The following is a 23,027-nucleotide window of genomic DNA, read 5'->3' as shown; positions in this document are numbered from 1 at the left end:
AGTTTCAGATGAAAGTTCTCTTTTTCTGGCCATTTTGAGCGTTTAATTGACCCCACAAATGTGATGCTCCAGAAACTCAATCTGCTCAAAGAAGTGCCCATCCAACCAATCCAACTTGTGGGAGCTGCTTCTGGAAGCGTGGGGTGCAATTTCTCCAGATTACCTCAACAAATTAACAGCTAGAATGCCAAAGGTCTGCAATGCTGTAATTGCTGCAAATGGAGGATTCTTTGACGAAAGCAAAGTTTGATGTAAAAAAAATCTTATTTCAAATACAAATCATTATTTCTAACCTTGTCAATGTCTTGACTCTATTTTCTATTCATTTCACAACATATGGTGGTGAATAAGTGTGACTTTTCATGGAAAACACGAAATTGTTTGGGTGATCCCAAACTTTTGAACGGTAGTGTACATTTAAACATTTTGCCTTCACATTTCTTGTCTGAGCAGCACCGACATCATTACCTCTGGTTAGGGCTGTGTGATATGACCAAACTCTCATATCAGGATATAGGTAATTTGTATCACGATAACGATATATATCATGATATAGGTCATTCATATCACGATAACGGTACACATCACGAAATAGGTCATTCATATCACGATAACAATACATATCACGATGTAGGTCATTCATATCACGATAACGATACACATCACAATACAGGTCATTCACATCACGATAACGATACATATCACGATGTAGGTTATTCATATCACGATAACGATACACATCACAATACAGGTCATTCACATCACGATAACGATACATATCACGATGTAGGTTATTCATATCACGATAACGATACACATCACGATATAGCACGATATTTTCAGTAAACTCAATGAATAAATAGTTTATATAAAATGACCATATGGAAAGGCCTATTTCTCATTACATTTTGAGTTATATACTCGACAAATAAAAGGTACTTACTCATATTTGATTGTTTTTCTCCTTAAATTTAGAACCTTTGCGCAAATTTTCAATTACGCATGTAACAAAATATAAAATATTAATGTATAACATATAAAACGGCAGTCGTTACCTCCTTCCATCTTCGTGATTCTGTGACATATGGTGCGCCGCGGGCAAAAGCCTCTTGCAGCGTCTGAGTCTGGGTCCATACTGTTGGACATGATTCTTGTGTAGGTGGTAAAAGAGGCTAGTGGTGTTGGAGTCTGTTGTGGGGACCAGCGTGCGGCACATTTTGCAACGTACGGTTTTCTGGTCTGTGTCAGACTTTTCATACCCAAACCACGTCCATACGATAGAAGCAGCCCCCCTTTTAGGTACAAGCTCCTCGTGTCTTGGCTAGTTGGAGTCCTGCTCAGAATTACCCCATTCTGCCTTACGTTCACTGTCCTCCATGTTTGTTTGTATTGCCTTCATACAAATTTCCTGCCTGCGTCCGTGCTGTGCAAAGAGCGGAAAGGGTCGTCCAAATGACGAAAAATATTGCCGTAAAGAGTGGGATTTGCGACACAACAAAATAAACGATAGAGCTTAATATGAAACGATAGACGTTTTCTATCGTCACATGATATATATATCGTCATATCGCACAGCCCTACCTCCGATATGTGAAACAAGAGATCCAAATAATAAAAATATATACAACTATGGTTGGCATCGGTGAAGTGCATCATTACCACGGTGATATGCAGTCAAGCGCATGCAATGCTCAGTTTTCACTACACTTGTGTCACAGTGACTTCCCGAAGTCAGAAAAACCTTCACTTACCGATTGGGTTGATGTCAAAGAAGCGTACAGGTGTACGTAGTATGGCGGAGAACATGCGGTTGTGGAGGGTCTGTGCACATTTCACCAGCACATTAAACATGAGCAAACTCCTGGCAAAGCCAAAAATAAGGGTGGCTGCAGTTAGACCTGAAAAAAAAAAACAAAGAAACAAAAAAAAACCAGCAGAATATTCATAAATAGTATGACAAATAAATATGACATGCTCAGAGGTACAGTAGTAAAATTCAGTTTTCATTCAATGTGCTTTCTGACCTGCGTAAATGCCCAGGTAGAAATCCACATCCAGCTCTTTGGTGGCGTTGAGGCCGTTTTGGATTGTGGTGTTGTTGCCGTTACTGTCAAGCTTCTCCTGCGCTCCAGCCCTGACCAGAGGACAAGTCAACAATATACAGTCAGGGAGGAGGAAATAAATCAGCCCCGATCAAGGATAAAAGCACCGATCTGATACAACACCAACAAAACTGTAGACAAATCATGCTTAGCTGTTGTGCAAGGTATTTATGCTTTCAAAGCAATGAATTATTTACAACTGATTTTTCTCTTACCAGTAAGCCAGCCACCAGTCCTGAAGAATGTATGCTGCCTATAGTTGAGAGAGAAAAACAACACCACCTCACTTTAGATATCAAAAGGTGACCCTCTAGTCATCTCAGAAGTAAAACTGAGTTTTAGCAGCTATCTGTAGTGAAAACGGACTGATCCTTAGCCGTATTCTGCAATACAGGCTTGTTAGAGGTGGAGGTGGTTAAGGCGATGCAATCTTCTTCTTTTGGCTGCTCCCATGAGGAGTTGCCACAACGGAGCATTCATTTCCATCACTTCCTGTCCTCTGCATCGTCCTCTGTCATGCCAGCCGCCTCTATGTCCTCCCTCAACACATTCATAAGCCTCCTCTTTGGCCTTCCTTGTTTCCTCTTGCCTGGCAGCTCCATATTCAGCATCCTTCTCCCAATATCCCCAGCATCTCTCCTCCACACATGTCCAAGCCATCTCAATCTTGCCTCCCTTGCTTTGTCTCCAAACCGTCCAACCTGAGCTGTCCCTCTAATATACTCGTTCCTAATCCTGTCCTTCTTCAGCACTCCCAATGAAAATCTTGGCATCTTCGACTCTGCCACCTCCAGCTCCACCTCCTGTCTTTTCGTCAGCGCCACTGTCTCCAAACCGTATAACATAGCTGGTCTCACAACCATCTTGTAAACCTTCCCTTTAACTCTTGCTGGTACCCTTCTGTCGCAAATCACTCCTGACACTCTTCTCCACCCACTCCACCCTGCCTGCACTCTCTTCTTCACCTCTCTTCTGCACTCCCCATTACTTTGGACAGTTGACCCCAAGTATTTAAACTCATACGCCTTCATCACGTCTACTCCTTGCATCCTCACCATTCCACTGTCCTCCCTCTTGTTCACGCAAATGTATTCCGTCTTGCTCCTACTGACTTTCGTTCCTCTTCTCTCCAGTGCATACCTCCACCTCTCCAGGCTCTCCTCCACCTGCACCCTACTCTCACTACAGATCACAATGTAATCCATGAAGATCATAGTCCACGGAGACTCCTGCCTGATCTCGTTCATCAACCTATCCACCACCACTGCAAACAAGAAAGGGCTCAGAGCCGACCCTTGGTGTAATCCCACCTCCACCTTGAACCCATCTGTCATTCCAACCACACACCTCACCACTGTCACACTGCCCTCACACATATCCTGCACCACTCCTACATACTTCTCTGCCACTCCCAACTTCCTCATACAATACCACACCTCCTCTCTGAGCACCCTGTCATATGCTTTCTCTAAATCTACAAAGACACAATGTAACTCCTTCTGGCCTTCTCTATACTTCTCAATCAACACCCCCCCCCCTTTTTCTCCCCAATTGTACTTGGCCAATTACCCTATTTTCCGAACCGTTCCGGTCACTGCTCCACCCCCTCTGCCGATCTGGGGAGTGCTGCAGACTACCACATGCCTCCTCCAATACATGTGGCATCGCCTGCTGCTTCTTTTCATCTGACAGTGAGGCGTTTCGCCAAGGGGATGTAGTGTGTGGGAGGATCACGCTATTTCCCCCAGTTTCCCCTCCCCCCGACCAGACGCCCCAACCGACCAGAGGAGGCGCCAGTGCAGCGATCAGGACACATACCCACATCCAGCTTCTCACCTGCAGACTATGGCCAATTGTGTCTGTAGGAACGCCCAACCAAGCTGGAGGTAACATGGGGATTCGAACCGGCAATCCCTGTGTTGGTAGGCAACGGAATAGACCGCTATACTACCCGGACGCCCCATCACCTCTCCTCTTAACCTAGCTTCTACTGCTCTTTCCCATATCGTCATGCTGTGGCTGATCAACTTTATACCTCTGTAGTTGGTACAGTTCTGCACATCACCCTTATTCTTGAAAATCGGTACCAGTATGCTTCTTCTCCACTCCTCAGGCATACTCTCACTTTCCAAGATCGTGTCAAAAAATCTACTTAAAAACTCCACTGTCATCTCTCCTAAACACCCCCATGCCTCCACAGGTATGGCATCTGGACCAACCACCTTTCCACTCTTCATCCTTTTCATAGCTGCTCTCACTTCCTCCTTGCTAATCCACTGCACTTCCTGATTCACTATCCCCACATCATCCAATCATCGCTCTCTCCCATTTTCTTCATTCATCAGCTCCTCAAAATACTCCTTCCATCTTCTTAAGTTTGTGTAAGTTTATGTATGTAAGTAACCTGCTAACATTTATTTCAGCATCTCTGATATGTTCTCTGCACCATTGCACTTCATTGCCTCTTATTTCGCTTGTATAAGTCAATGCTTGTGTATATATCTGAAGACTGTTGTGTTGTGTTGTTATTCTATGTTAAGTACACTGAGAGAGCCATGAAACCAGAGTCCAATTCCATGTGTGTGCAAACCTAAATGGCCAGTTAATCTGATTTTGATTCTCAACACACTCTTCTCGCTTGTCAGCATATTTCCATCTCTATTCTTCATCGCCCTTACCTGTTGCTCATCCTTCCCAGCTCGGTCCCTCTGTTTAGCCAATCAATACCAGTCCTTTCCTCCTTCCTTAGTGTCTAACCTCTCATACAACTCACCATACGCCTTTTCCTTCGCCACCTCTCTCTTCACCTTACGCTGCATCTCCTTGTACTCCTGTCTACTTCCTTCATCTCTCTGACTATCCCACTTCTTCTTTGCCAACCTCTTCCTCTGTATACATTGCTGTACTTCCTCATTCCACCACCAAGTCTCCTTGTCTTCCTTCCTCTGCCCTGATGACACACCAAGCACCTTCCTAGCTGTCTCCCTCACTATTTCTGCAGTGGTTGCCCAGCCATCTGGCAACTCTTCACTACCACCCAGTGCCTGTCTTAACTCCTCCCTGATCTCCACACAACAGTCTTCCTTCTTCAACTTCCACCATTTGATCCTTGGCTCTGCCTTCACTGTCTTCTTCTTCTTGATCTCCAAAGTCATCCTGCAGACCAGCATCCGATGCTGGTCTGCAGGATGACTTTGCTCACCGAGGCAAATTTGTAATTTGTAATAATGGGCTATACAAATAAAACTGACTTGACTTTAGCTATGTTCTCCCCTGTTACCACCTTGCAGTCTCCAATCTCTTCCAGATTGCACCTCCTGCATAAGATATAGGACATGCAATAAGCTCGGGATATGAGGGGGCAGATTTGGGGCCACGAGAAAATACACCGAGCCAAACACAAGCGGCAACAACAAACCAAATGGGGAATAAAAAGCTGGAAGTTCACCCTACTAACACATTTTTAGACTGAGAAAATTGTAGGCTGGATTAGCGTGACACTCTTTCATTTTTTCCCCCTTTTAGTTTTAAGCCTATGATTTGGTCACCAAATTCATTGCTTATGTGTCTTTGATAAAGGCACTAAATCCCTTCCAGCTGGTGGGGAGGCTGTTCTGTAACTGACCCAGCAATCTGACCTTCTTGTGGCATGAGGGGGTGGCAGACAAAAGACAGCTATGTGGATTAGACAATGTCACATAAATCACATTTAACAACCTCTTTAATGTCAAGTTCAAATGTAAAAGCATCCGTCTGCCAGCTGATCTTAGGAAATTATAATTTGCTTTGAATGGTAATTTAAGAAATCCAGTTCACTAAGGAATTAGTGGGAGGCGTAAGTACAGACCTGTCTTTCTAAATTCGTGTGACTCTTTATTACCAGCTGGCTCCTTGGGGTCTTTCGGTGATTGCGCAAGAGATGTCGTAACTGAGTTTTATGTAACAAAGCTGCTGCACATTCTGATTGGACAACAGTCACATCTGCTGCACTGCATCAGGCCTCACAGCACAACCCACTGCCTCTCACTTTCTTCTCCCGTGGCCTTTAGAGAACAGACACAGCTGACTGACGGAAGTGTGTCCATTTATTTCTGTTGACATGCCGTGTGAGCACACAATAAGGACAACAGTGGAAGTGGTGACTGATGTGATTCAAATGAATCAGATTCTGTGCCACAACAACACAGAGATGGTACCTTAAACAAGTGGCTCAAGTTGCTGTCAAGACAGACAGCAGTGATCAATAACAATGCTTATGCAAATAGTGAAATTAAAATACCACGTTTTTGCTACACTGATGCATTGTGAGCCCAAAACAATGACAATCCCCTTCTCACCTCAGCTAATCATTAAATTATCCATCCATCCATTATCTAAACCGCCCATCCTGCTCTCAGGGTTGTGGGGATGCAGTCATTGGGTGGCAGGCGGGGAGACACCCTGAATTGGCCGCCAGACCACCACAGGGCCCACACACACACACACACACACATAGGGACAATTTAGTATGGCCGAGTCACCTGACCTGCATGTCTTTGGACTGTGGGAGGAAACCGGAGTACCCGGAGGAAACCCACGCAGACACGGGAAGAACATGCAGAGGACGACCCGTGACGACCCCCCAAGGTTGGACTACCCAGGGGCTCGAACCCAGGACCTTCTTTCTGTGAGGCGACCGTGCTAACCACTGCGTCACCGTGCCGCCTCATTAAATTATGGCACTCCCAAAATATTTTACAGCTATGGACCTGCAAAAAGTCAAAAAATAGACCCTCACAACAAATTTGATGAGGTTGGGACTCTAAGGAACTACATTTGGGAAAAGCTTTGAAGCTGATCACAAGTCAGTATTAAATTCACAAGTATCTCTATTGCAAGTAGGCAGATGAAATGGGCACGGCCCTCTACAGTACAATCAAAACTAATTGCTGAACATTTTGTCACAGTGCAGATCACCATTTGTTCAAATAGTATTTAAATTGCGCTCCTCCTCATGCACCGGACACTTCCTGAGCTCACTTATTTTGTCCCTGCTTACCTGAGCGAAGAAGTTGAGTGAAATCACTGCCAGCAGGACCACTATGTTGGCTCCAGCCCTCAGGTACTTGATGTACAGGCTCACCCCGATGGTGCCCTCGGAGCGGCTCTCCTCCACTATAGCCTGCACCGGCTCAGCCTGGGGGGAGCACACCACACCAGAACAGACCATCATCATTTCTAAGGAAAACTACTGTAGGGTGGGGGTTTAACCTGTACTTAGAAAAGACAAAGACACTTGTGACAGGATGAGGTGCTGAATAGCCGCAGCGGTCAGCTCAGAAGAGGAGCTCAAAATGTTAAAAGAGCCTTTGTGAATTCATTAAAAAATGCCAAGTAAGAATGCTGATTAAATTAGTTTTTTTGAACTTGGGGACAATTTTCTATTTGCCGAACAAGGCAACTGATTAAGTCATTTTTAACTTTTGCTTAAAGCAGGGTTTTGCAAGGGTTGGTTAGAGACAAACGAGATAATATATAAGTAATTGCATGTATATGATATATTTTATAATGGATCTATGTTGCATTTATCATTACCAGCAGATACCTAAACCATTTCAACAGTGATTATCTAAGAGTTGCTGCTTTTCTCATTTTAAAGGGAATTCCTGGGAAAACCTCAAGTTATGCAGTCCATGTGTAAGTCCCTCCAACAAGGGTGTTTAACACTCCTACTACTACTACTACTACTACTTTTGGCTGCTCTCGTTAGGGGTCGTCACAGCGGATCATCCGTTTCCATCTCTTCCTGTCTTCTGCAGCTTCCTGTCACACCAGCCACCTGCATGTCATCCCTCACCACATCCATAAATAAACCTCCTCTTTGGCCTTCCTCTTTTCCTCTTCCCTGGCAGCCAACAATTGGTTTCAAAAGTGGTGTCCATTATAAACCACTAAGCGCTGCCTGACCTCTGTTGGACAAATGGAGGCAGTGCATTTCATCTACGGAGGAGAAAAACTCTATTGGAAACCTGTAATAAGTCTCTGACGGTGCCATGTGTAATATCTCAGCTTCCTTGAAACACAAATACATGTCAGCAGAGGTTCCTGAGTGGTACTGACTGAAACAAAGCGACAACTCATATTGTCCCAGACTCCCAATTTCTAGATTTATAGCTGTGATTAATATTCCTGACCAATAGGGGTCAGGATTCAAGTACCATTCTACATTGTGCCTTAAAGTATCTGTGACACTCTACTGAAATGGTTTCAGTCTGGGAGGGCCGGGGTGGAAAAAGAGATGGACAGCTGTGGTACGCACCGGCAGCTGGTCGGCTCCATCTTTGACCGAGTGCACGGAGGAGGTGTGGGAGAGGACAGAGTTCTGGGACAGAGTCCTGCTCCGTGAGGAGACCTCATGCTGAATCTGCTGCTCCTCTTCCTCGTCCTTCTTCAGTAGAGAGGTGAAGTCCAACCCAGAGCTCTGCAGCTCACTGTATGTGCCCTGTGCCACCATGTGGCCCTGATACACACACACACACACACACACACACACACACACACACACACACACACACACACACACACACACACACACACACTTAAAACACCTTCCATTTCGTTTGTGTTTATAATACAAATGTCTGGCTGCACCAACACAACAGCATGAGCCCTAAGATGACAAAGACATCCATTTTTGCTGCTTGTAGGCATTCCTATTGTTAACGTTTATATTTCACTGCTAGGGGCATCCTCATAAAAACGACTTGCCGAATCTGAATTTCTTTCCCATGCCTTGTGAATACAACAACACATTTAACGGTCAAATGCACTGTACATTGCTTTGAAAACTAACACAAATGTGTAGAGGTCAAAACTGAATATTTCACTGCTCCCGAATGTTAACTGGTCAGAGTGTTAATGTACCCTTAACTACCTGCAAATGACATATTAGATGGTAGAGAGCTTACTGTGAGATGACACTCTCTACCCTATTGAATAATGTGAACACTGATCCATGTTGCGTCAAAGCAACACAACTCAGATCGTTGTTTTTTTTGTTTTTTTTTTTACTGCACGCATCATGTTGTACATACAGTGTGGTTAAAGGTGCAGTGCTTGTGAAATGCTCTGCTCTGCAGGGATTACCAACCTCCTTCAGGACCAGAATCTGGTCGGCTGCCTTCAGGTACTGCAGCTGGTGGGTCACCAGGATGCGAGGCTTGTTTTTCAGCAGGCCACAGATGCACCTGGACAAAAGCACAAACACAAAAACTCATGAAAAGGTTCAGCACAAGAAGAAGAAGAAGAAGAAGAAGAAGAAGAAAAAGAAGTAGAAGAAGAAGGAGGGGGAGGGGGAGGCCACTGAATGTGTTCTCTGCATTTAACCCATCCTATTGTATAGGAGCAGTGGGCTGGACCAACTCCAGTTCTTCTTTCCACTGCCTTGCTCAGGGGCACAGGCAGGAGTATTAACCCTAACATGCATGTCTTTTTGATGGTGGGAGGAAACCGCAGCACCTGGAGGAAACCCACGCAGACACAGGGAGAACATGCAAACTCCACACAGAAAGGACCTGGGACGGCCTGGGGTTCGAACCCAGGACCTTCATGCTGTGAGGGGACAGTGCTAACCACTGGGCCACCATGCCGCCCCCTAATGCATATATCGCTGCTGTCATGAGAAAACCACTTTCTATTACATGCAGCACAGGTACCCCTTAAAGGCTTATGAATGCTTCAGTGTTCCTTGACAAATGAAATGTTTCACAAAGTCTGTGAATGTTAAATTTTTGGTTATAAATAATGAAACAGGAATTGTTTTTTTTATCACTTCCTGTAAAGCTGGCTGCTTTGACAATATGTGGTTTTAACCTGACAGCAATGATATATGAAGAGATTTTAATTTGCATGACAGTTTGAATGACCCGATACGAAACTGCATGACTCTTTTCTAAATCTGTGTGTTCCTGCCCCGTCCGTACCACTGTTGTTTAGTGCAACTCTGTGGGGGCCCATTATATCAGAGGCAAAGTGGGACCTGGCTCCATTGTCTAGTGTGACAGTGGCAGCACCACTCCTCTTCCTGCCTGATGGCTGGCCTTTTTAAAAGGGCTGCACTCAAACAGCAGAACCACCTTCCCTTTCCTGCTCCATTTTCCTTCATCTTTCTGAACAAATACGGCGCTTTGTGTTTGATATCCACATGCACGCGTGCACACCCCAGAGTGTAAAGGGGGGTACGCTGAATCAGATCTTTTGTTTTGAATCTCACCATCGACTTCTGCAGTAAACAAACCCATACTGCCCTAAATGTACACGTGCAGTAATTATGTGAGTAAAACATTTTTGCCACACCTGTTTTATCGGAGGTGCTTCAAGAAACAAATGGAAATGTTTGTTCCGTGGGAGCTCAGAGGAACAATGGTTCGTATTAAGCCAGGCAGACACTGTTGTGTTAACGCACACTACACTGTGTGTGTCTGACATTCCTGTGTAAGAAGTGGGGGTGTTGTGAAGCGTCTCGTGTGTTGGTGGTGTTCTGTGCCTGTCACGTCTAACTCTCAACCTTCACCGCCGGCGAGCAGAAATGTGAACAGGCTCTTCTCTCCCTGCCAGTACATAGCCTCTCCGACAGCGAGCCCTATGTAGCGCCTCCTCGTGGCGACACGTGGTAACTGGGTACACATTGGGCCCTGCCTGAACTACAAGGGACTCGGAGGAGGTCTGGCCCCTAGACGTGCGGTACGCGGGCCCACTGGTTTGTGGATATTCCCTGATGCCCACGAGCCACCCCCCCCCCCAACTATGGGTTAAATAGTGCCCCTGCCTAGCGGATACCTCGGGAGAGGCTACGGGAGTAAACCCCTACACAAAATCAACGTCCACAGTGCTGTTCTTGCCCTTTTGTATGTGTTTAAGTGGGAGAGTACTGCTGGCGTCATGTGTGGCTGCCGCTTCTCCCTCTCGTAGCCCCCCTTCCCATCCACCCCTGTATGTCTGTGCTATGCTTATCTGTAGTCTTGTTTCACCCCGTTTATTGTAAAGCGACTCTGAGTGTTAGAAAAGTGGCATATAAGAACCTTTCAGATGAAAATCATACACTACTGAAAGCCGTTTGGTCACATTTTCCGAGTTAAATGATCATCTAATGTGGTTTATAGATCAGCGCAATCCACTGATGAACCTCAAGACGTTCGAGGCCAGCCATGACTGGTCCAAGGACAATAAGAAATCTGTATGGGTCCTTCGAATTGTCTGAAAGGTACACAGAGCATAGCTCCTGTTAGCTGGGTTGTATCTGAATGGCATCGAGTTGGAACAACTCCAAACAGAGGTAATCCTACACCACATTTACACCCGGCCTTAAATCTTGGGTGACTGGATAGCAATCCAATCAAGTCTAACCAGATCCAGATGCACCTCAGATGCATTTGGGACGGACTGCAATCACATTTCTTTAACAACCGCAGGTGGTGGTTGAGGCTTAAGGATACAAGCTAGCTCAGAGCAATTCAACCCGTCACTCTCAACGTTGATACTCATCGACATCAGAGTGACATCTGTCAACGCTACTCCTCCCCAAAGAAAGTACACGCCTCTGGGACATCGGCTATAATGCCACTGTAAAGGCGAACTCAGTGCCCATGCACACTTCCCGCACACAGTAGATTTACTCACTCCAAATGGTGGGGCAAAGTGTACACAGACCCCGTGCAATGCAATAGATAGAACTGATGAGTAAAAAGAAGAGCTTAATTGCCCCGAGGGAGTACAATCTGACTTCTATCCGGCCACCAGAGAGAAATGTTTGATAGCCAGTAATGTAATGTGGACAGATCAAATCCAGACACAATGTGGTTGCAAGTTGCATGGTGGTGCAAGGCAAAAGCTTTTTGTAAAGCAAGTGATGCTTCTATTCCATGAAGTCAGCAGCAGCATTGTGCTCCTGCAAAGAGTCCTCCCACCGAACCGACCTTCCCAGTGCAGTATTTCTATTACATTTTTTAGGCTATATTTTTCTTGCTGAGAGCACAAGCCTGACAAAACCTGGTTCTAAGCATCCATCCATCCATTATCCAAACCGCTTATCCACCTTTAGGGTCGCGGGGAAGCTGGAGCCTATCCCAGCAGCCATTGGGCGGCAGGTGGGGAAACACAGGCCACCAGGCCATCACAGGGCCCACGCACGCACGCGCACACGCACACGCACACACACACACACACACACATTCACACCTAGGAACAATTTCCATCCATCCATCCATTATCCAACCCGCTTATCCTGCTCTCAGGGTTGCGGGACGCAGGAGCCTATCCCAGCAGTCACTGGGTGGCAGACCCCCAAGAAAGGCTGCCAGGCCATCACACAGCCCAGCCCACCCCACCCCACCCCACCCCACCCCACACACCCACCCACCCACCCACACACACACACACACACACACACACACACACACTAGGGACAATTTAGTAAGCCGATTCACCTGACCTACATGTCTTTGGACTGTGGGAGGAAACCGGAGCCCCTGGAGGCAGGGCTCGAAATTAACTTTTTCCCTCAGTGTCCCACAACTGTCCCGAATTCTACTTTGTATTGTCCCGGATATAACCAACAGTGTCCCTAATTTTAATTCTTGTCGTCGCCCCCCCCAATTATGCAGAATACATATAATTTGATCCTTTTTTGTCAATTCATCATCACACCATGGACTCTGGTCCACCATATAAGTTTAAAATACTTATTCTTTTATTAAACATATGAATATTAGTTTCGGGTGTTTCAGGAGTCGGCAGTATTGGGGCTTGCATCAGGGGGCTGTTTATTCAACCACCTCAGCATGTCTTTCTTCTTCTTCTTTTAACTGTGGTTGATGATGGTCTATCGCTCTGGCTCTATGAATGCTGCACTGGCGCGAGTCAAGCAGCAGCCACTGGCAGAGTGGATGACGTAGATGCATACTATAATTTGCACAAACAGGCGACTGACGGCCCTATCATGAGGTGCCGCAAGAACGTAAGCCTTCTGTAGTTTCGCCGTTCACACGTTTTTATTAAATTATTCAAACGACAAAGTAACGTGTAGATACTCATAATTAATGACTTTGCAAATAACACCTATTTCGAAGTTTACTTTGACATTTTTTTTTCACTGTCCCGGAATTGTCCCAGACAAAATATATTTGTGTCCCAGTAGGATTTTTTATGGTCCCCGGGACATCGGGACATCGTTAATTTCGAGCCCTGCCCGGAGGAAACACACGCAGACACGGGGAGAACATGCAAACGCCACACAGAGGACGACCCGGGAAGACTCCCAAGGCTGGATAACCCCGGGGTTCGAACCCAGGACCTTCTTGCTGTGAGGCGACCGCGCTAACCACCGCGCCCCCACGCCGCCCTGGTTCTAAACATTTCCACATAAATAAGGGAGCATTTCTCTTTCGTGCAGTTGTCTTTAGAGACATGAAAAGTGAAAGTGAAAGAGAAAGACTGGGCTGACATCTAAAAAGGCAACGGAGCGGAGGCAACTGACACATAGCTCGTGGCATGCACCCCAGTCATTTAATAGGAAGCGCAACTTGCCAGGGAACATTGCTCTCCTTCTTAATTATAATGTAATGCGAGACTTTACTTTTCCTTGTGGTTAAATTCTGTGCTTTTTCCTTCCGTCCTCTACAGAGAGGTCAGAGTACAGTCTGAGTGTCTTTTGCACAAATATTCCTCAGTGGGGGGGGGGGGGTCATCGGGTTGTTTGAACATTGTTGGCTTGTACCTGGGAACAAGTAAAGACTAAAAATACTGGCCATGCTCTGACGGCCACGATGAGAGGTGTCTGAGCCAGACTGAGTCAAAAGCACATACAGAGGATATAAAAAATCTACACACCCCTCTTAAAATGGCAGGTTTTTTGTGCTATAAAAAAATCAAGCCAAAATAAATCATGTCAGAACTTTTTCCTTCTTTTTTTTTTAATTGCAAGCTATAAAAATAAAGTGGGGGAAAAAAATCAAAAAACATTTTAGGGGGACAAAAAGAGAAATACAGAACGTACAATAAAATAACCTGGTTGCATAAGTGTGCACAGCCTTCACCAGAAGCAGAGCAGTGTTTTGGAAAGGCCAGGCCAGAGCCCAGACCTGAATCCGATACAACATCTGTGGGGTGACCTGAGGAGAGCTGTGCACAGGAGATGCCCTCGCAATCTGACGGATCTACAATGATGTTTTTACAAGGAAGAGGGTGAAAATACGGCCAAGTCAAGATGTACCAAGCTGATAGACTCTCACCCAAACAGACCGAGTGCTGTCCTAAAATAAAAAGGTGCTTCAACAAAGTATTAGTTAAGGGGTGTGCACACATATGCAACCAGCTTATTTTCCATCCATCCATCCAGCTTTTTATTTTTCCCTAAAATGTTTTTGATTGTTTTACACAATTTGTACATCACAAAAACCTGCCATTTTAAGAGAAGTGCGTAGATTTTTTATATCCACTGTACCTACATAAATTCCTTCAAGACCCAACTGATGACAGTAATTTTTGATATACAGTATATCATCTACATCTTGGAGAGAGAAGGTTGGATGATGTGGGGATAGTGAATCAGGAAGTGCGGCGGATTAGCAAGGAGGAAGTGAGGGCAGCTATGAAGAGGATGAAGAGCGGAAAGGCGGTTGGTCCAGATGCCATACCTGTGGAGGCATGGGGGTGTTTAGGAGAGATGGCAGTGGAGTTTTTAACTAGATTGTTTAACACAATCTTGGAAAGTGAGAGTATGCCTGAGGAGTGGAGAAGAAGCATACTGGTACTGATTTTCAAGAATAAGGGCGATGTGCAGAACTGTAGCAACTACAGAGGTATAAAGTTGATCAGCCACAGCATGAAGATATGGGAAAGAGTAACAGAAGCTAGGTTCAGAGGAGAGGTGACGATCAGCGAGCAGCAGTATGGTTTCATGCTTCGAAAGAGCGCCACAGATGCGATGTTTGCTTTGAGAGTGTTGATGGAGAAGTATAGAGAAGGCCAGAAGGAGTTACATTGTGTCTTTGTAGATTTAGAGAAAGCATATGACAGGGTGCTGAGAGACGAGCTGTGGTATTGTATGAGGAAGTAGGGAGTTGCAGAGAAGTATGTAGGAGTGGTGCAGGATATGTGCGAAGGAAGTGTGACAGTGATGAGGTGTGCGGTTGGAACGACAGCTGGGTTCAAGGTGGAGGTGGGATTACATCAAGGATCGGCTCTGAGCCCTTTCTTGTTTGCAATTGTGGTGGACAGGTTGATGAATGAGATCAGGCAGGAGTCTTCGTGAACTATGATGTTGGCGGATGACATTGTGATCTGTAGTGAGAGTAGGGTGCAAGTTGAGGAGAGCCTGGAGAGGTGGAGGTATGCACTGGAGAGAAGAGGAACGAAAGTCAGGCGGAGCAAGACAGAATACATATGCATGAATGAGAGGGAGGACAGTGGAATGGTGAGGATGCAATCAGTAGAGGTGATGAAGGTGGATGAGTTTAAATACTTGGGGTCAACTGTTCAAAGTAATGGGGAGTGCAGAAGAGAGGTGAAGAAGAGAGTGCAGGCAGGGTGGAGTGGGTGATTTGTGACAGAAGGGTACCAGCAAGAGTGAAACGGAAGGTTTACAAGATCGTAGTGAGACCAGCTATGTTATATGGTTTGGAGACGGTGGCACTGACAAAAAGACAGGAGGTGAAGCTGGAGGTGGCAGAGTTGAAGATGCTAAGATTTTCATTGGGAGTGATGAAGAAGGACAGGATTAGGAACAAGTACATCAGAGGGACAGCTCAGGTTGGACGGTTTGGAGACAAAGCAAGAGAGGCAAGATTAAGATGGTTTGGACATGTGTGGAGGAGAGATGCTGGGTATATTGGGAGAAGGATGCTGAATATGGAGCTGCCAGGGAAGAGGAAAAGAGGGAGGCCAAAGAGGAGGTTTATGGATGTGGTGAGGGAAGACATGCAGGAGGCTGGTGTGACAGAGGAAGATGCAGAAGACAGGAAGAAATGGAAACAGATGATCCGCTGTGGCGACCCTTAACGGGAGCAGCCGAAAGTAGTAGTAGTAGTATATGACCTACATATCACCCCAAAAATATATGATCTATATAGCACAAATAAATATTGAGCTGATACTGTCCTGAGATTGACTGATTTCAAGTTCTGCTACAATGTAAATTTAGAATGAGCTAAAAAAAGCTGAATTTGACATCACATTGTTATTCCTGCATTGTGTCTGTCAGAAGGACATGACTTGCAGTAATGCTAACACTTGCAGTAGATGATGTAAGAGTCCAGTCACTAACTGTCCTCATCATATCTGAATTTGGAATTGTCTTTTTCACGTCGTTTCCAGCTTTATCAGTCATTAGTGTTTCACAACAGACACACGGTCTGTTGATCAAGAACAAATGGTCCATTTGTTCTTGATAAGGGCAAAACATCTAATTTTTTTGTCTTTCGTCATACTTTTTTGTTGTTGCTCTGTACTTGGTAAGAAAATAACACACCCCTCTCCCAACACCCACATATGCACATACATACACAGCTGTCTACGTCCAACACCAACCTCATAGTCACTTATGTGTGTACAAGTACACCAGTTGGGGGCAGTATGGAGAATGAGACAGTTTGAGACGTAACCTAAATTTGCATTTTGCTTTACTGAATAACAAGCAGGATTTAAATAGGAATTATAAATGTAGTTATGGAGTCGTGATGTGCACTTTTTTCCTCCCTGTTATCCAACTGACGAGGCTAACGTTAAGGACATTTACAGCAAAACAGGAACACAGGCTACATTTGAGCAACAGTTGGGTTTTTGTTATTTTTTGGGGACCCCCCCCCTTTTTCCTCCACAACTAAACTTGGCCAATTACCCCACTCTTCCAAGCCGTCCCGGTCGCTGCTCCACCCCCTCTGCCGATCCGGGGAGGGCCGCAGACTACCGCATGCCTCCTCCGATATACGTGTAGTCTTTTCACCCGACAGTGAGGAGTTTCACCAAGGAGATGTAGCGCGTGGGAGGATCACGCTATTCCCCCAGTTACCTCTCCCCCCTTGAACAGGTGCCCCGACCGACCAGAGGAGGCGCTAGTGCAATGACTAGGACACATACCCACATCCGGCTTCCCATCCGCAGACACGGCCAATTATGTCTGTAGGGACGCCCGACCAAGCCGGAGGTAACACGGGGATTCGAACTGGCGATCCCCATGTTGGTAGGCAATGGAATAGGCCGCTACGCTACCAGAACACCCAACAGTTGTTTTTAAGATATTAAATCGCCATCGTGGTGTCTGAGATCCTTTGAATTAGTCCAAGCTAAAGACACGGACCAGAATCTAAAAATCTTAGTGTTGTGGAAATGGCCTGCAAACACTCAAGCCTGAGAAATAACAGCACAAATCACTGGTGGCTGATGAAAAGAGACAAGTTGTACTGCACGCAACAGCAGAATACAAGTAGTGGGTGAACTTACTTCATTCTCACTGAACAAAAGTTATATCCCTAATATTTCCTTAGACAAAACAAGGCCTCACCATTGGTCAACTAAACCCATAGCTGCCCCTATACCTCCCACCACAGCTCAGTTTCAGCATCTGGTCATCGTCAGCTAGGGGGGGGCATATAGAATTACAACGGACTGTGAACTAAGCTGGGAAGACGGGGGAGAAAATAACACCCATCCCCTGTTACGAGTGTTCCTTACTCCTCTCTGGGAAGTTCTCAACGCCCTCTATAAAGCAGATTTAACCAACAGGCATAGAGGACCAAATACAAAATGAATAAATGATAACTTCATGCTTCATGCCCATTTCCTTCACACTCAGTCACTCACCGTTCGAAGAGGTGTCTCCCGACTTCAGCATCCACAGCACTTAAAGGGTCATCCAGGAGGTAGATGTCCGCATCCTGGTACACAGCTCTGTCAGCACATACAAACACGGGTCTTACACACCAGTCTTTGTGTTTAGCGTCTTACACGCCAGTCTTTATGTTTCCTCTGAGCATCTGTTACCAGACCAGCGTCACAGTTTGTAATGCAACAAATAGGCCTATATGATTTGAACGCAGTGTTTCCCTTTAAATTAGTACCAAGTAATGTATTTTAATGACATGTTATGCGTTTCATTTGACTACAATACATTAATCTGAACCTTTCAATAAATTTTTACTGTGTTGCACATGTTTTGGTCATGCTCAAGCCTTCAGACTTTCTGGGAAAAGGTCTTTGAATCCCTTAGTGACATGTATAATATGACAATTGTACTCAGCCCATTATTGCCCTGTTTGGACTGAGGCCAGAGGATACAGTGTGGTCGACTGTAATGTGCAGTGTGGTTGCCTTTACGACTCTGTTAGCTCGCCGTCTCGTCCTCTTCAACTGGAAGACAGCGGCGCCACCATCCCATACAAGATGGCTTACAGACATTATGTTTTACCTGAAGCTTGACAAAATCAAATTTACATTGAAGGGGAATGCAAATTAATTTGAAAGAGTCTGGAGGCCTCTTCTTACCTACTATGATAACCTCACCCAAATAAGTCTGGGATAGTTCATAACCTCATCATGTCTTGGTTGGAGCAGAACTGTTGCAGTTTAATTAAGAATTAGTTTAAAAAGATAAAAATGAGTGTATTTTTTTTAAATTATTTTTTTTCTTTTCTCCTTTGTCTGTGGTTATGTGAATGAGGTCATTGTATATCTGTCATATATTTATTTGTACTTGATGTCATTTCGGAGGACGTGGGGGGTGGGGGGGTGGAGACATGTTAGGGAGCAGGAGAGGGATGGGAATTACACTGGATTTATTTCATGTTGATTCTGTGATTTGTAAAATGCAAAATCCAATAATACTATAAGTTTAAAAAAATACTTTCAATCATTGTCAATTTAAAACAGCTAATTACATTACATGATCTAAATGTAGTAGTAACAAAACAATACCCCCAAACATACTGGCATAATTTACAGGGAGGAGGCAAGTTAATTGTTTATTTACTGTAAATTCATTTAGATTGAAGTCAGTACAATGGTTTCTTTTTTTGTTTGTGCCTATAGTAAAATGAATGAGTTGTTACCGTTTTAGTTCGTTTTATGGAAATTTGATTTATTTACAAGCAAGGTCCAAAATTAACTTTTTGGTTTGCCTGCCAATGTGGCTGGTGGACGATAAAAATATACTGGCCAGACAGATTTTTTTTACCAGCCAAAAAAAAAGAATAAATAAAATAGCTTTTTACTATTGCAATTTGCTATTATTACTATTTAGCATGTCATCTTGGTCTCGTATGTCGGCAGCCGTACCAACATGGACCCTGGCTCTGCCAAATGATGAACGCTAAGCAGGTATGGACTTGGCTAGTACTTGGATGGGAGACCTCCGGGGAAAATGAGTGGCTGCTGGAAGTGGTGTTGGTGGGCCAGTAGGGGGCAGTTTTCCCTCTGGTCCGAATAAAAACCACAAATGTCAAATCCCGATGCCCCAGTGCAGTGAGGGGGGACACTGCGCTGTAGGAGATGCCACCCTTCGGATGAGACGTTAAACTGAGGTCCTGACTCACTGTGGTCATTACAGATCCCATGGCACTTATCGCAAAGAGTAGGGGGTTCCCTGGTGTCCTGGCAAAATGCCCAACCTGGTTCTCTCCACCTGGCCACCTAATCATCCCCCCATGTAATTGGCTCAATGATTCCTCCCTCTCAAGCTGATGTGTGGTGAGCGTTCTGGTGCAAAACGGCTGCCGTGCATCACCCAGGTGGGTGCTACACATTGGTTGAGGTGAGGCTCCTCCCTTCAATGTGAAGCGGTTTGGGTGTCTAGAAAAGCGCTATATAAATGTAATGATGATTATTGTTACTATTAGTACTTCATGCCCTGTACTACATGGTGAGTTGGTTTCTGTCTCAACGAATTTACCAAGCACCGTCCTGCTGACAAGACTATAGAGTCTAGACTACTGCAACTGTTCTCTTCTCTCTCACATCTTTCTCTCTGAATGACGTCTTTATCTTTCGTTCTCTCCTGTGTGAATAATGTCTTTTCTTGTCTCCTCTCCCACGTGTGTGAATGGTGTGATGTGACTCTCCCTGTAGGCATGTGTAGTCTGTCCTCCTGACAGGTCTACATGGGGATGGTGGTCGCATGGCTCAGGTCCTGGGCTGTTCCGGTGGCATCTGGACGCTGCTTGGCATCCTCTTCATCACATTCTTCATATATCTTATAATTCAATTATCCTCTTTCAATGTTGAATTCTGTAAATTGCGTTTTATTCTGTACGCACAACATCCATTGCACGTCTGTCCATTTTGGGGGAGGGATCCCTCCTCTGTTGTTCTGCCTAGGGTCTCTTCCTATTTTTTCGCCCTGTTAAAGGTTTTTTTTTTTTTTTAGGGAATTGTTCCTTATCGAATGCAACGGTCTAAGGAAAGGATGTTGTATTGCTTTAAAGCCCCCTGGGACAAATTTGCATTTGTGACATTGGGCTTTACAAATCTAAAATATGCCTGAAGTAAATCCACACCCATTTTGATATTTATATGCAAAATTAAAAGAAAAACACACAAAGATCACATAATGATTTGCAAATACAACCAAACCCAGTAGTGATTCAAATCGTCTTCTCACCTGGCCAGATTGACACGGGCTTTCTGTCCCCCGCTGAGGGTGGCTCCTCTGTCCCCAATCACTGTCAGGTCTCCGTCTGGCAGCAGCTCCATGTCCTGCACAACACAAACAAACAACCGTGTTTCACACTTACAATACCGTTACAAAAGATAAGTGCAGGAGGACAATTTTCTATCCTTTCTTTCAGGTCTTTTTTCAGTTATGTATACTCATATAACCTTCACAGTGTAAAAATTAATCCATTCAAATAATATGACAGTGTGCAAATGCTCAACCAGCCTCCCTAAACGGTGCACCAGACACTCACAACTGCACCATCAAGCACTGTCCCTTGCTGATGTATAAGGGGGCACTAACAGGGCAGTGAGGCCAGCCCTATAAAGCTAGCTGTATTCTGCACACCTTTCGTTTGTGTCTTGTACAGCTTCTGAGTGAAAATTCATCTCACAAATCTATGGACTTCCAAATCTGACAACAGGGTATTAGGTTAAAGGAGATTGGGAGCTGCACAATCGGACAGGTCCAGCTGCTGTGATGATACACTCACTGTACACGCATCATGGTAAACAAGAAGCCGAGTCAGGAAGTGAAGCTCAAACATTTACCAGTCAACCTTCAAACAAACCATCCCCTACATATACACAACTGAAATAATATCACGAATAGGAGCGAAGAAAAGTGAGTCCTTCTCTGCATGACTGCAGGGCTCATTCAGTGACGGGTTGAGTAGCCCGGCAATAATCTGAAGGAGCCACATGTAGTTCTGCTGCTCCTCCAAATTGAAAGGGGCCAGCTGAGGTGGTTCAGGCATAGTTCTAGGATGCCTACCCCACAAAAGATTTAAGAGGAGATGCTGGGACTAATGTAGGACACACAGGAGGGATTATACCTCCATTCTAGCCTGGGAACACTTTGGGATGTCCTAGAGGAGCGGGAGGAAGCCAAGTTGAGGAACAGTGCATGCGATGTTCTTCTGATGGCCTTGCTGCTACCATTGCAACCATGACTCAGAAAAGCAGTAAAGAAAACGATATCGGTGACCTTACTGCAGCCTGTTCAGCTTATTCTACTATCTCAGAGCCGCCACCTGCCCCGCTCCCCACAAACAAACATTATCAAGTGTGCCACTCTTGCTACATAGACACATTTCTTTAGCCACAGATGTTATCTTGCAGTGTGTTTATGTTTTCTCTACTGTATATGCCCCATCTCCAATTCCTGAAGTCTTGTGCGCCGACCTATTTAAAACCTGGTGGGTCACTCTTGTGCAGTACGCAAACATTTTGTAATGTTAAAGCTGCAAATGAGTGAGCCAAAAATGTCCTCTGCTCCTGATAAAAAAGCAACCCCACTTCTTATGTGTGTGTGTGATGTGTATATATGCATGCTGTGTCTATATTACCCTCTTGAGAGCGCAGGCACTCAGGACCCTCTGGTACTTCTGAAGGTTCAGCTCTTTACCAAACAGGATGTTGCTGCGGATTGTTCCAGGGAACACCCAGGGCTGCTGGGAGGCATATGTCAGCTGACCTTTGACCTTCAGCACCCCCTGGTCATGAGGCAGTTCTCCTAAGATGGAGCTCAGCAGTGACGACTGATGGGACCATGCAGACGGAGGAAAAATTTGAAGTTAGTTTGCAGATGTTAAGGTGGGAAGAGAGTTATTATCATGCCTGCAATATTTTTATTTTTTTGGGATTTTTCACCTCTTTTTCTCCCCAATTGTATCTGGCCAATTACCCCACACCTCCGAGCCTTCCCGGTCACTGCTCCACCCCCTCTGCTGATCCGGGGAGGGCTGCAGACTACCACATGCTTCCTCCGATACATGAGGAGTCGCCAGCCGCTTCTTTTCAGCTGACAGTGAGGCGTTTCGCCAGCAGGATGTAGTGTGTGGGAAGATCCCACTAATTCCCCCAGTTCCCCCTCCTCCCTGAACAGGTGCCCCAACCGACCAGAGGAGGCGCTGGTGCAGCGACCAGGACACATACCCACATCCAGCTTCCCACTCACAGACACAGCCAATTGTGCCTGTAGGGATGCCCAAGCAAGCCGGAGGCCACACGGGGATTCGAACCGGGATCCCTGTGTTGGTAGGCAACGGAATAGACCGCTACACTACCCGGATGCCCCATGCCTGCAATATTTAGAGCTTGTCTCCTGAATTAACATTCCAGCATCGCTATGTAAACCACGTCACCTGGAAAGTGTTTTAGCATTCTGGAGGAGTCAAGGTCACAATACTTTGCTACGCTTCCATGGATGCATGACGTTAACTCAAACGGTAATGCAATTTATAA

At 45.3% G+C, this 23,027-nt stretch overlaps 1 protein-coding gene across 1 annotated transcript in view; it reads right to left on the bottom strand.

Moving 5' to 3' along the window:
- Positions 1-23,027, bottom strand: part of LOC130131292 (ATP-binding cassette sub-family C member 4-like) — a 65,793-nt gene that overhangs the window by 14,086 nt on the left and 28,680 nt on the right. The window contains exons 11-19 of the mRNA XM_056300927.1: positions 22,130-22,321; positions 20,728-20,822; positions 17,937-18,023; positions 9,232-9,328; positions 8,401-8,601; positions 7,141-7,278; positions 2,318-2,355; positions 2,025-2,134; positions 1,752-1,898 (exon numbers count right to left, since the gene is read on the bottom strand). Of these exons, the coding sequence (XP_056156902.1) occupies positions 1,752-1,898; positions 2,025-2,134; positions 2,318-2,355; positions 7,141-7,278; positions 8,401-8,601; positions 9,232-9,328; positions 17,937-18,023; positions 20,728-20,822; positions 22,130-22,321 (1,105 nt within the window). The remainder of the gene's footprint in view (positions 1-1,751; positions 1,899-2,024; positions 2,135-2,317; positions 2,356-7,140; positions 7,279-8,400; positions 8,602-9,231; positions 9,329-17,936; positions 18,024-20,727; positions 20,823-22,129; positions 22,322-23,027) is intronic.

The sequence above is a fragment of the Lampris incognitus genome, chromosome 21 (assembly GCF_029633865.1).
Source record: "Lampris incognitus isolate fLamInc1 chromosome 21, fLamInc1.hap2, whole genome shotgun sequence".
NCBI classification, from domain to species: Eukaryota; Metazoa; Chordata; class Actinopteri; order Lampriformes; family Lampridae; genus Lampris; species Lampris incognitus.
This window is presented reverse-complemented; position numbering and strand designations above follow the sequence as displayed.